Here is a 14,765-nt window from a genome sequence, read left to right on the forward strand (position 1 = left end):
CTCAAAATCTGGGTTTACATACCTGAGTTTTCCCACCGGTGCTTTCCTGAACAAGACTCCGAGACATTGAGCAAGTGACTGAAAAGCTTTGGAAAAATGACCCCACAGAGTTGCATATTCCCAAGGCAATAAGTTCCTGCATTAAACAATGGAGCAAAACAAAAGGCAGTTATACCTAGCAACTGTATGAAGCTGGAGCTATCCATACATATTAATAACCACATCTTATTTACAGGGCTCTCTAGCAACCTTATTGTAGGGAATAAGCAACCTTATTGTAGCTTGTACTTGTGGTTCTCACACATGTGCAAGTTGATCCATGTTAAATCATCTGTTAAATAAAGGATCTGACGAAGCGTTCAAGACATTTCCCATTCTTAAATGTTACTGTAATGAGTCACACTGAAAACGAAAATGAATGACAGCATTGCTTGTTTTGAGGATTTCTTCAACTTGGGGATAACTTGAATTTTAACACTGAATACACATGGAAAATGGTTTCCCGTATAAACACTGTTCTTTGCTTCCTACTCTAAACTATCTGTTTAGTACTATTAGAACCAAGAGCAGCCTTGACTGTGTTTCCATGGGTGGTAATCCATGGCTGTACGTGAAAAAACCAACACGCGCCCACTGTTTCATCAGGAAGATCCCGCGAGAACTGTTATCACGAGTGAGATCAGAGCTCCATCTACCTCAGTATTGTGTTTCTGACATGTAAGAAAGTATTTGCTTGTAATGCAGCCTCCCCAGATTACCCTGCATCCCGCTATTTGTAACTGAGGTGATTTGAGTTATATGTTTTCAATAGTTCTCAATGAGTTTTTCTCTTTGCATTTGTACAGTCCTTTTTTTATTAATTTAAACACTCAGCATGCACTGCATCAGGTGACAAGGAGTTCTATAGTTTAACATACAGGTGAAGTAGCATCTGGCACCTCCTGAGGAAAAAGATCTAGGTGCTTAACTCAGGTCAGTGATGATTACTTTAACTAATGTAAATAGCGCTGATTCCATTCATGCAGCTACGGATTTGTCTCTTCTCTCTTTGGGTAACAGAAAACAATGATACGAAGGATGAAATTCATCTGACCAGATATAAAACTCTGTAGGTAAAAGTCATTTAAACTCCATTTACTCTGAGGAAGACAGCCATTTTGAGAAGGGGGAACAGCTGATCTGTGCTGTGCCAGATGCGTGCTCTAGGAAATGAGTTGCAGCGTACGAACTGTCTCCCTTGACACCACAATGATATCAACCAATAATCCAATTGCAATATTGATTCTAAATTACACAGGAAGGACAGAGTCGGTGAGGATGACATATTGTTTCAGTTTTAGAGAGTCCCTAACCTTTATCACTCAAATCGCAATCAGAATGCTAACGACGGACAGGGCCAAGTGCTGCCCCAGAAAATGACGAGCTGCCTATTTGCAATGGGTGGGAATAAAAAGAAGCTATAAAACAGAACTGGAATTTCTAAACTTGTAATAATAGTTCTTTGACACATAAGGCATTGTATTTATCACATGGAACTCTGTGCTTCGCTCTATTACAGAAAGCAGCGATAAAGTAGCTGCCCATCAGGACAGCAGGGTAAGCAATGCCTCCCCCAACAAATATGTCCAAGTCTAACAGAAGCAAGTTTCCCAAAATGAAGCTAAAAGTGAAACTGGTTATTAAAGCACAGCCAGAAGAAGAACTTAAAATAATTCCCGGCATTTGAATGTGTAGGCTGTCAAAAACTTGACCTGATTCCACTATGAAAGAAAAACTCATTTTTGTCTAATATCCCATTCTACTTTAATGACGTAACAAAGGCGCTACTGAGAATTTTCAACAAAACAACCCCAATACTTTTACCTGATTCCCATCAATGGTGTAGCCATGTTTAAGGGCAAAGATCTTGGCCATTGATACAGCCATTGAAAATCCAACTATTGCTATTGCTATTGCATCCACAAATATTGCTGGGATGAGCTGAATCTCGGGAACTGCTGGTGCACATAACCTTAGAGATGAAATAAATATTTACAAATTACTATAATAAGAGCTACATGCCATATGGAAAAGGTATAGTTTGAATAAGAATGTATCATCCCTACCCTTGAGGAATATTGCCAACAACATCCACTCCATATGACTCACTCAGATTCATTCCAGCTGAAACTCCTGTGCCAATAATTACCTAAAAATCCACAAACACTTTTGTAAACATCAGCTAGATAAAGCCACGTGAAGAACTAATAACAGTTAGCTGATTACGAATAATGCACACAAGGGATTACATTTATCTGTCAATCAGTTTTCTAAGACTTAGGGGGTAAAGAAGCAGATAAAAAGGAGGAAGTATCATGATTTTCCCTCCATGATGTTCAACCCCCACTGATTTTATAAAAGTTTCTTGGAAACAGTTAAATGGAACATGCTATGGTATGATCTGAATCACTCGAACTCCTTTTGCCTGAGTCAAGCTCAGGCAGAATAGTGTATTGGGAAATTAAATGCAAGGACAAGCCAAGGACGTCTCCACTGCCATATTTGCATGTGCATAACCGGCATGCTATATGTAAACAGAACTGGTGCAGCAGCAGTGAAAGGAACAGGTGTAAGATTGCTTTGCTATTGCCTTACTATCAAATACCCTATTAAACCACCTCCATCATCTCTCAACAGCATCCCTTTTCTTTGTTCCTTCTATATAGATTGTACCCATACCTTCAGTTATTCACTTTCTCAGCTCTGATTTTGCGCAGGTTGTTTGAGAGCTCTAGTTATCCAAGAACTCATTTTTAAATCCAACCACTTTTCAAGATGAAATGTTATTTGAGACGTGGGCTTTGTGTGTATTAAGATAGTCTGCTTTATCCATGTATTTTAGAGTAGTCATTCGAAACAGAATCAATGCTGCAGTCAGTTATCAGTCTCAGAAACAGAGAAAGGAAGGTTGAGTATTAAGTCTCGCTGGTTCCTGCCCTTCCTTCTACCACTGCATTTTAAAAAGCAAGCAAGCCCTGCAGAGCCTCTGAAACAGGCATCTGTAAGCACCTTCCTTCAGGAGAGGGTTCTGAGCTCTTGGACTCCAAGTGGGAAATGCTACTCAGTGGCATCTCGCAGAGAATCATTCCGGTGCCAAAACTCCAGGACAGAGTGGGTTTTACAACAAATCTCTACCTACCCATTGCCATACGGGGACTGTGGGCATTTAACTGAGTTTTCAATTCTTCTTCGAGACTTTACACCTAACACTTGGGTATGTCAGTCCCTAGCCTTACAAGTATCCAAACCTTCAACTGGATCAAGCCTCAAATGAATTATGCTCAACAGAAGTTACTCTAAAGCTCAGTACAACTTGACAGAAAATGAGATAGTTTCTACAGCTTTAGAATAGTTATATAATTTAGCTACAGAATTTCACAACTGGCTTACCACAATGATCTCCATAGGAATAGGAACTGGGAGTTTCTTCTTAAACCGGAGATTGATTTCCTTGCCAATCAACAACAGAACAATGCACGTTAATCCGACAATCAATGCAGCAATATTGGTCGTTGTTATTTTTGAAAGCACAGCAGCTATGCTCTGTAACACAACAGAAGTATCATAATTATTCCTAAGAAAATATAATCTTCATGGAGATTTGCCACAAAAGAGCAAATTACACACTGCTGTTCAGCTGTGTTTTTATTCTGCATTTATAAACACAGTGAATCAGTGCCTCACCAAAATCCCCATTGTTCCCATAAAACACAGAAGTTCAGAGTATCTCAGTGAGAAAGATGCACTTGCAATCATTTACAGTATCAGTCTTCCTCAAATGGGGCAAAAATTTGGAGAAAAAACTATCATGGGGGGAAAAGTCTAAACTAAACCACAACTCTTACCCTCAACATTTTCACACATATTTCATATTGGCAGCTACCTGGAAGCAATAAATGCAAACTCCTTCTAATAGCTTCAAATATTCTTTGGCAAGTCACATCTACTTAGAGCTGCATAAACCATTCTAAAACAATAAAGCTGCTGATACAACCACTGAGGTTACAATAGCAATATGATTAAATAAGAGTGATCTTGCAACACTGCTGAACTGGCCATTATTCCACATATCTTTTAGTTGAAAACACTATTAAAAGGGTGTTAGAAAAGAAAGCTTGCTGGAACACACAAGTTGCTAGAGGGTAAATGATCCCTCTACCATTACTCCGCCTTCTTCCACTGCGTTTCAAAAAAAAAAAAAAAAAAAAGACGACCTCTGGAGAGGTCTTTGAAAGAAGATGTACACACCTGTCTTCAGACAGAAGCAACTATCAGGATATTATACATTCAAGACATTCTGGTAGTACATCTTGAATGTATACCTTCCCTCCTATTTCTTTGGCAGTTAGCATGTCTGGCTTCTGGATTAGTGAACTAAACAGCAAATTTCAGATTAGTCATCAGCGCAGCCTTGTTTCCAAAAGGTTTGTTATATCTGCACAAATATACAACAAAGATTCCCACAAAGCATTTTTCTATAGCCTCCATGTAGTCAAAATCCTGAAGCTTCATTATTGCTGAGCTATCAATCTGCACAAAAGCTTGGGTTTCCACAGATATCTGAGATCTTCCCTATTCTTCCACTCAGGAGTTCTTGTCTGCAAAACCAGAGCATTAATTTTGTGGTAACAGCTTGGGGCTTCCTAGACTGGCAGGCAAATCAGATTCAGGTGCATTTCAACTCTGCTTGTTCATAACAGCAAGAAAAGTAATGCTCATATAACCTTAAAAGCTTTGGTTGTGATTCCAATTAGAAATGTCCCTTTAAATAAATAATTAGCTGCATGGGATCTGTTACATTTTTTTCAGAGCAGAACTGTCAATTTTAAATTCAAGTGAACAAGAGCTTTTGTTTCTACTTAAGTCTTACTAACCAAATCGTAGCTTTACACTGCATGGTTCTTCTTCTATCCTCTCACATCACTACGTGTTAGACAGAAGGTGAGTGGAAGATTAAGGCTACGAGCTATGTCAAATACTGGATCCCTACATGCTCTGAACAATCAGTTTTAATGTGTAGGGTCTTCAGTAAATAGCAATGTTTTATACCGAGTGTCCTTATTTCAAAACAGTTTTTCCCACTACTCTAAAGAACGGGTACATTTATGATGACACAGCACTTTGCATCCAACCACACTACAAAACAGCTTACAAACAGGAAACAAAGAACACTCCCATCAGGAACTGTGTGTGAAATTAAAGAAATACAGACCGGGCAAGGTTCTGAGAATAGCATTTTCTGGCTTTGCAAAACATTGGTCTACAGTGAAGCATTTTAGTAGCTCATTTTCCCATGATGTACATGAGACTTGCTTTAATGAACATTACCTGTTCATATTACAAAACTACATTTACCAGAATCCTAAAATCTGCCTATCTCAGACCTTGCTGATCTATCAAGTCGCACCCAAGCTGCACTTTAAGATGCTCATATGTTGCTATGGCACTTAAAGACCTCATACCCAGTTTTGAACACTGAAGCGTTATTCCACTTAGTGCCAAAATAATGAAAAAAAAAAAAATAGGAAAAGGCTTAAGTACTAGATCCAGGCAATGCAGAATTTTCATGTTTAGTAAATGTAGTTACTCACATATACAACTGAGAGGGGTCCACTGTATCGGTTAGTCTTAATGCCAAGGAGATACTTTAATTGAGAAGTAAAGACATGAACCGCAGCAGCAGTAGTAAACCCTCGCACCAGAGGCTCTGTTAGATAGATGGCTACAAATCCAAATCGAAGGAGACCTAAACATAACTAATGAAGAAGAGAAATATTAAGCATGTGACTCCCACTGTAGCCTGAACATCAGCACTATATAGCAGACAGGCCACAGGACACGTCTTCTTATGTCGATGCCCAAGCCAGACCAGACAAACCTGAACTTGGCCTTTCTAAAGCCACAGTTCAGTAAGCAGCCATCAGTGCACCAAATCTTCCATGCCACTGGCAGGTGCAATGTGGGATAGGGGTAAACACCTGTGTTTGTATGCATTTATGGACAGATTAGAGAACACCAGGTTGAGTTTTTCTGATGGGATAGGAAAAAATGAAAGGGGGGGTGTCCCATTTTTCCCAGTCAAGCCAAGATGCCAAAGACTTGCCTCCAAGTATCCCTCCCCACTTCTGTTAGTGACTGCCAGGAAGCAGCCTGTATTCTACACAGTGCAGTGCTGAAGCACACGTCTATTGACAGGGGATCCGCCACGACCCAGCACCCCTTGCAACTGCAAGTCTACCAGCAGCATCTGAACTTGCTCTTACAGCAAACTGCAAGCACGTACCTGGATGACTCCTGAAAGAAAGGCGAGAGTCACAGCCACCTGTACCCTCTTGGCATCCCTAGCATTGTAATATTCAAAGGAATCTGTAACATTGGTAGAATTATGGCCTACAGAAACCATTTCATCAGGCACTTGTCTCACAGCAACGCCGCCAACCATCATACTAATCACAGCAAAGGTGCCTGAAGTAAGAGGGAGAGGAAAATAATTGGTTAAAATCCTGGCAGGTTTGTTTTTTTTTTTTAGGAGTGGTTCTTATTAAGAACCTATAATTATTATTACCTAAATATTGCATTTTTTAGTCCCAAAATCTGCGCCAGTCCTCAGCACCATTAAAGCTAGTTAGATGGTGAACAGACACCTCTATGGTAAGTAAACAACCATAATTTTTTTCTGTTTCGATTATGCAAATTAAAGATTCATCCTGACCACACAGACAGCTGACTGCAGCAATGAAATTATAGTTCAGGAGTTCACAACACACATTTCTAGATCTAATCCGATAAAAGATGCTCTTCTATTCCTTCCTAAGTAGGATGGATAAATGAACAATAAAAAATACTGCTAATGTTTGACACATTTGTGTTTCTCCTATTCACTAAATTTGAATTTATGGAAAACAACAACACTTTCTATTTCTCCAATTTTATTTTTTACAACTTTATTAAACACACACACACACACACACAGACTTTCAGTTATTGATACAGATATACCTATTGATATGTGCTTGGAGGTTCCAAAAAAAGTATACAGAAAGACAGGATAAAATGAAGAATATAGGCCAAATACTGGGGGAACAGCTGCCAGCAAAGCATAGGCTAAACCTAGAAAACAGACACAAATATGTATGTTAGGCAAACAACAGAAAGAAACCATCTGAAGCAAAAGGATTTAAGCCTACTGAAATTGAACTCACCTAACAGAAAATCCAGTGACATATCACAGGTTTAAAACCCAAGAAGTCTTGCAGGGAATATTCTTTAATATGTATAATACTGTAGGGCAGTGCCTAGAAACCTGATGGTTTGAGCCAGGAAACCAGAAGTCTCTAATTACAGGCACCGCAGGTGTGTGCGTGCATGTTTGTGTGTACATCTGTGCACACATTGTTTTGCCTTTGTGGCTGGAAGTACTTCTTAATAGCCAACAAACACTTTTTGTTGCTTTTGTTTTCGTCTGTCAAAGAATGTAATTAGAAACACCCAAAACCCCATAACCAGTGGGACACATTTGATTTTTCTTCTCCTTTTCTCACCATACATGATCTTCACGGTAATCTATGACTGATTAAACACTTCCCTTCTCCCTCACCCCAGAATGAGTGGGATAACATAACAGTTTATGTTTCCGCAAAGCATGCTCCAAAATGTAAAACAAGCACAGAATCATTGCTTACAATCTGTAAGGTCATAGAGCTTATACAGTCTGGTATTATTCCCAAAAATGAGGTCCCTTTTCTTACTAAGCCCTGTCCAGTTCCACGCAGTGGCAGTGCGATTCGCACCATTCCTATTTGTAGGGGGGTGGCAAGCACAGCAATTGAGCTGTGGGGGAACACCTCCCATGGTGCTCCCCCTCCGCGTGACTGAGCGTGTGCTTATCACAGGACCGGGCTTACAAGCAAACTGTGTGCACCACATAATATGGCGTGTAACCATCCCGAGCAGTTCCAGCAAAATCACCAGTTCTACATAGCTTGCGTTAATGAGAAGTAGACACCAGAACTGAACAAACTGGACTAGAGAAGAAAATGCTGTACCCTGGCTTGGCTTGGTTCTCCAATTCATCTTCGCAAGTGCAGACTCATGACACCAGAGGAAGCTGTGTGCTCTTACCACACTCGGGCAGACTGGTCCACATTAGGACAGAAAAGCAAAATGGGCCAGTGCAAATTACAAAAGGAAGCAATGGTTCACACACCATGGAGAGCTAGTAATACTCAAAAACACCTCTCCCTATTAATTTATTTTTAAATTGAGAGACAAAGCATCAGGTTTCAACGGAAGAACAAAAACAGGAAGGGAACTTGTGTGTCATCCAAGCACTCTTGCGCAGTGTAATAGCTCACATGGCCTTGCTCATGCCCTAAGCAATGTCCAAGTCCTAACCAAGAATTCATATTCCTATCAGAACTGGACTGATTCTATCGTTTATTCTTCTTGCAGCAATGAGCTTATCATTAAGTACTTCTGAAACTCATCCCACACACATTTTCTGCCCCAGGGGCTACCTCTCATGCCAAGCATATCAGCAGAACACCCTGTACTATTACAGCCTGGCCTTTAATATGGTGATGAACTTAACAGTACAAGTGACCAGAACTGAAACCCAGTGGTTTCAAAACCGGGAGGGTTCCCGATCCAAATAGAAACATATCCCTGGAAACATTCAAGGTCCGGTTGGACAGGGATCTCAGCAACCTGGTCTAGTTAAAGCTGTCCTTGCTCACTGCAGAGGGGTTGGGCTAGATGATGTCTAAAGGCCCCTTCCAACCCAAAGCATCCTATGATTCTATGATTCAAATACCCTTTTATTCCTTTTCCTTTTCGTTTGTACTGGCATTTTTAAAGGCTGTCAGTGCCAAGGAAATAAGGAGATATTGACATGACAGGAGTTCATGGCTTAAACACCCTGGTCATTGTAGTTCTTCCTGGAACCATTCCCAGGCTTCTTTGAACTCATACTTGCTATAATTACACCCATTCCAGAAAAATAAAAGTTCAACTTTTGTCTGTTTAGAGGAGAAAGATTAGGAGCCGTTTAAGGGCATGTCTGCAGTCACTGAAGGAAAGAGTAATGTTCAGTTCAAAACAAAGTCACAAAATTAAGTATAAAGTTCACTGCCAACCACTTACATTTCAGTGTCCTTATCTGGTCATCACAAACTGTGTTTCAGTATACAACCGGTAATGTTTGTGTCTAGATTTGCCTGACAGTTAACCACATTACTTATCAATTTAAGATAAGCTGATGTTTATATTTGTGTAAGAAAAAATATCCTTAATTATAAAAAATAGCACAAAACCGGGAAGCTACAGAAATCAAGAAATGAACTGCACAGACTAAGTTAGGATATGCCATTGCTTTAATGGGTTACTGCCTATTAAAATCCAGGCTTCTTGGATTTACAGATTAATTCTTCAGACCTGCCTCAGCCTAAAGTGGAACAAGTGAGGTGGAAATACGAAATAAGCCAAAATGCAAGTAAACTTATATATGCTTAATTACATTACCCTTAGCATGAGGACTCCTCTGGACTGGGCTCTGCACAAATTCAAGAATTCCCTCTACTCCAAGACCTCCTGGGGAAATCTACTGGGACTGTTGCAGCTGTCATGAAGCTGCCATTCCCACAGCAGTGATGGCACCCGTTATGATACTGCTGTAAAAATGCTGTCACTTTCTAACCCCATAGCAGTTCTGAAACTGCTGATAGTAAGGTGTCAGGCTGAACAAAAGATTCCACTGGTCCAGTCACCCAGAGCTGAACTGAACAGTGAACACTGGCTTTCTCTTCGCCTTCCACAGAGCCTGCTCCTGCTTCAGGGCCAGGCTCCACTGGCGGTGAAACTTCCAAGTAATTTAACAGAAATTCCACATATTTGCAGTCTTGTTATAGAAGATACTTTTGATTTATTTCCACCACGTAAATCACTGCCCACTGCTATGGTTCCAGCTTAAACTGGTAATTTCCAGCCTTAAGAGAAAAAGAGGAATCAGTCTCTGATTTCTTGCATGTTCTTCTCCGGTTGAATTTAGTTTGGTTCCTTTGCAACAGTTGCTCTCCTGAAGCACTATAGAATCATAGAATTGTTTAGGTTGCAAAAGACCTTTAAGATCATCAAGTCCAACCATTAACCTAGCACTGCTGAGTTGCCGAGTCCACCACTAAACCATGTCCCTAAGCACTACATCTACATCTACACGTCTTTCAAATACCTCCAGGGATGGTGACTCAACCACTTCCCTGGGCAGCCTGTTCCAGTGCTTGACAACCCTTTCAGTGAAGAAATCTTTCCTAATGTCCAATCTAAACCTCCCCTGGTGCAACTTGAGGTCATTTCCTCTTGTCCTATCACTTGTTACTTGGGAGAAGAGACCAACACCCCCCTCACTACAACCTCCTTTCAGGGAGTTGTAGAGAGCGATAAGGTGTCCCCTCAGCCTCCTCTTCTCCAGGCTGAACAACCCCAGTTCCCTCAGCTGCTCCTCACAAGACCTGTGCTCCAGACCCTTCACCAGCTTCATTGCCCTTCTTTGGACACACTCCAGCAACTCCATGTCTTTCTTGCAGTGAGGGGCCCAAAACTGAACATATATGAGATGCAGCCTCACCACTGCCGAGTACAGGGGCACAATCACTTCCCTGCTCCTGCTGGCCACACTATTCCTGATGCAAGCCAGGATGCTGTTGGCCTTCTTGGCCACCTGGCACACTGCTGGCTCATGTTCAGCCAGCTGTTGACCAACACCCCCAGGTCCTTTTCGGCCAGGCAGCTTTCCAGCCACTCTTCCCCAAGCCTATAGCATTGCATGGGGCTGTTGTGACCCAAGCATAGGACATGGCACTTGGCCTTGTTACAGCTGGCGTCGGCCCATCGATCCAGCCTGTCCAGATCCCTCTGTAGAGACTTCCCACCCTCAAGCAGATCAACGCTCCCGCCTAACTTGGTGTTGTCTGCAAACTTACTGAGGGTGCACTTGATCCCCTCATCCAGATCACTGATAAAGATATTAAACAGAACTGGCCCCAGTACTGAGCCCTGGGGAACATCACTTGCAACCGGCCGCCAACTGGATTTAACTCCGTTTACTACAACTCTTTGGGCCTGACCATTCAGCCATTTTTTTTACCCAGTGAAGAGTACGCCCATCCAAGCCATGAGCAGCCACTTTCTCCAGGAGAATGCTGTTGGAAACAGTGTCAAAGGCTTTACTGAAGTCCAGGTAAACAACATCCACAGCCTTTCCCTCATCCACTAAGTGGGTCACCTTGTCATAGAAGGAGATCAGGTTAGTCAAGCAGGACCTGCCTTTCATAAACCCATGCTGACTGGCCCTGATCCCCTGGTTGTCCTGTACATGCTGCGTGATGGCACTCAAGATGATTTGCTCCATAACCTTCCCTGGCACCAAGGCCAGGCTGACAGGCCTGTAGCTCCCCAGATCCTCCTTCCGGCCCTTCTTGTAGACGGGTGTCACATTTGCTAATCTCCAGCTAACTGGGACCTCCCCAGTTAGCCAGGACTGCTGATAAACGGTTGGAAGTGGCTTGGTGAGCACTCCTGCCAGCTCCCTCAGTGCCCTTGGGTGGATCCCATCCAGCCCCATAGGCTTGTGTGTGTCTAAGTGGTGTAGCAGGTCACTAACCATTTCCCCTTGGATTATGGAGGCTTCCTTCTGCTCCCTGTCCCTGCCTTCCAGCTCAGGGGGCTGGGTACCAGGAGAACAGCTGGTCTTACTATTAAAGACTGAGGCAAAGAAGGCATTAAGTACCTCTGCCTTTTCCGCATCCTTTGTCACTATGTTTCCCCCCGCATCCAATAAAGGATGGAGATTCTGCTTTGCCCTCTGCTGTAGTTATATGTAGTTATAGAAACACTTTTATTGTCTTTTATGGCAGTAGCCAGACTAAGTTCTAGTTGGGCTTTGGCCCTTCTAATTTTCTCCCTGCACAGCCTCATGACATCCTTGTAGTCCTCCTGAGTTGCCTGCCCCTTCTTCCAAAGGTCATAAACTGTCCTTTTTTTCCTGAATTCCAGCCAAAACTCTCCGTTCAGCCAGGCTCATCCTCTTCCCCGACAGCTCATCTTTCAGCGCATGGGGACAGCCTGCTCCTGTGCCTTTAAGTTTTTCTTCTTGAAGAACGTCCAGCCTTCCTGGACTCCTTTGCCCTTCAGGACTGCCTCCCAAGGGACTCTGTCAACTGGAGTCCTACACAGGCCAAAGTCTGCCCTCTGGAAGTCCAAGGTAGTGGTTCTGCTGACCCCCCCGCCCCTTTCTTCTCCAAGAATCGAAAACTATCGTTTTGTGATTGCTGTGCCCAAGATGGCGTCCCCACCGTCACATCACCCACAAGTCCTTCTCTGTTCGCAAACAACAGGTCCAGCGGGGTGCCTTCCCTAGTTGGCTCCCTCACCAGCTGTGTCAGGGAGTTATCTTCCACACACTCCAGGAGCATCCTAGACTGTCTCCTCTCTGCTGTATTGTATTTCCAGCAGACATCTGGTAAGTTGAAGTCCCCCACGAGAACAAGGGCTAGCGATTTTGAGACTTCTCCCAGCTGCTTACAGAATATTTCATCTGCCTCTTCATCTTGGTTGGGCAATCTATAGCACCATGATATCTGCCTTGTTGGCCTTTCCCCTGATTCCTACCCATAAACACTCAACCCTATTGCCACCATCATTAGACTCTAGACAATCAAAACACTCCCTAACATACAGGGCTACCTCATCACCTCTCCTTCCTTGCCTATGCCTTCTGAAGAGTTTATAGCCATCCATTGCAGCACTCCAGTTGTGAGAGTCATCCCACCATGTTTCTGTGATGGCAGCTATATCACAGTTTTCCTGCTGCACAGTGGCTTCCAGCTCCTCCTGTTTGTTGCCCATGCTGCGTGCATTGGTGTAGATGCACTCCAGTTGGGCTATTGATCCCACCACCTTTTTTGGGGGAGAAGCCCTAATTCCTACATGACCATTCTCAGGTGCTTCCACAGTTTCTAACACATCCATAACCCTTGCGTCTTTGCTGCTGCATGGATCTGCACCCCCTACCTCCACTGAGACAGCAGACCGAAGGACCTTGCTGCACAAACATTAGCATGACACCCCCAGGCATGGGGTTATCTCTAGTGAGCCTGGTTTCATCCCTTTCCCCCTTCAAATCTATTTAAAGCTCTTTCAATGAGCCCTGCTAACTCCTGTGCAAAGATCCTTTTCCCCCTTTGAGACAGCTGTGCCTGTCTGTTGCCAGCAGGCCTAGTGTCATGTAGACCGACCCACGATCAAAAACCCCCAAATTCTGCCGGTGACACCAGGCTTGGAGCCAGGTATTGATCTGCTGTCTCTTCCTTTGTCTTCACTCATCATTCTCTGCACCTGGAAGGACAGAGGAGAACACTACTTGTGCTCCTGGTCCCTTAACCAGTCGTCCCAAGGCTCTGAAATCTCTCTTGATTGCCCTCGGACTTCCTGTTGCAACTTCATCACTGCCTACCTGAAAAATTAATAATGGATAGTAATCTGAGGGCTGTACCAGGGTAGGAAGCTTATCTCTATGTGTATTAGATACTGCTACCCTCTGTAGGAAATTTGCTACAACTTTCAGGATGATGAGATCAGAAAGTAATTGTGTGCATTCAGCAAAGGTTTAGACATGCACTTAAACTGTGAAAAGTTGTTCTGTCATTGAGAGTTGTTGGTATTGATCAGAGAGGTACGCTTCTTTCAGAGTTTGCTGCATATCACTGACTTGCAGTTTTAAGGGAATCATCATTATGGGCTGGTCTGCAGAATGCTATACTGATCTCCACACACATACCTGAAATACACATCCTATTCTCACGAGCACCTGTTCAAGAAGCCAAGCACTATGATAAAAGCACACACAGAAAAAGCAAAGAGGAGGATAAATAAATCCAGAGAGATACTCACCTTGAGGAAGCTGCATAACCCCAGTGCTTATACCTGAGATAATGTCTCCTAATAAGTATTCCTTCACTGGGTAACGGGGAAGCCATTTTAAAATTGGTAAGAAACTGTAAAGATGAGACTTGGCTTTCTTAGAAGAACAACTGAAAATACAATGCAGAAAGAAGTTAGACACTAGCAGGGGACAAATGGGTGAAAAAAATTGTCTTTCATCCCTATGCAGGGAAACGGCTCCATTAAAGGCAGCCTCAGACCCCTGATGACAATTTCTGGACAAAGCTTAAGCACAAACAACTATGACTCCAGTTAATTTAGCCCTTTATCACATGTTGGTTGCTGTACACAAACCTTATGGAACTGGAGAAGAGAATCACAGTCTTGTGAGGCTGGAGATCAGTGGAAAGTGAAACTGGTCAAGTCCATGCACGATTGACCAGTCACACAACACTTTTGCTGAGATCGTTCCTAGTAACAATCCCATGAGGATAACTTGCTTTCTAATAGCAGTTTTCACTCAAAGTACTTTGCAATGCTTTTTCCTATTTTTATTTACTATTTGCGTGCTTTATACTTTTTTGATTATAACATTTTATATTATTATGCTTTTTTTTAAAAACTATTATTTTACTAATGCTTGTTACTATCACTGGTACTGATAGGCTAACTTTAAGGCTATTTGAGAATAATAACCCTTCTTTACCCTGAAAGGAAAGGCACTGAAGCCAGCAACACTGATCCTTGTGTCTCTTAGCAGAGTTATTAACCTTTTGAAACCCTGACTCATG

At 42.5% G+C, this 14,765-nt stretch overlaps 1 protein-coding gene across 10 annotated transcripts in view; it reads right to left on the reverse strand.

The window, feature by feature from the left end:
- SLC26A5 (solute carrier family 26 member 5) overlaps window positions 1-14,765 on the reverse strand; it is a 42,246-nt gene that overhangs the window by 9,904 nt on the left and 17,577 nt on the right. For 9 of the 10 annotated variants that reach the window (XM_075715174.1, XM_075715198.1, XM_075715183.1 and 6 more), the window contains 8 exons: window positions 13,984-14,123; window positions 7,039-7,149; window positions 6,323-6,504; window positions 5,631-5,795; window positions 3,430-3,582; window positions 2,106-2,188; window positions 1,864-2,011; window positions 23-136 (listed from right to left, as the gene is read on the reverse strand). In XM_075715174.1, coding sequence (XP_075571289.1) covers window positions 23-136; window positions 1,864-2,011; window positions 2,106-2,188; window positions 3,430-3,582; window positions 5,631-5,795; window positions 6,323-6,504; window positions 7,039-7,149; window positions 13,984-14,123 — 1,096 coding nt within the window. The remainder of the gene's footprint in view (window positions 1-22; window positions 137-1,863; window positions 2,012-2,105; window positions 2,189-3,429; window positions 3,583-5,630; window positions 5,796-6,322; window positions 6,505-7,038; window positions 7,150-13,983; window positions 14,124-14,765) is intronic. The other variant, XM_075715213.1, reaches the window with a different exon arrangement.

The sequence above is a fragment of the Pelecanus crispus genome, chromosome 1 (genome assembly GCF_030463565.1).
Source record: "Pelecanus crispus isolate bPelCri1 chromosome 1, bPelCri1.pri, whole genome shotgun sequence".
Taxonomy (NCBI): domain Eukaryota; kingdom Metazoa; phylum Chordata; class Aves; order Pelecaniformes; family Pelecanidae; genus Pelecanus; species Pelecanus crispus.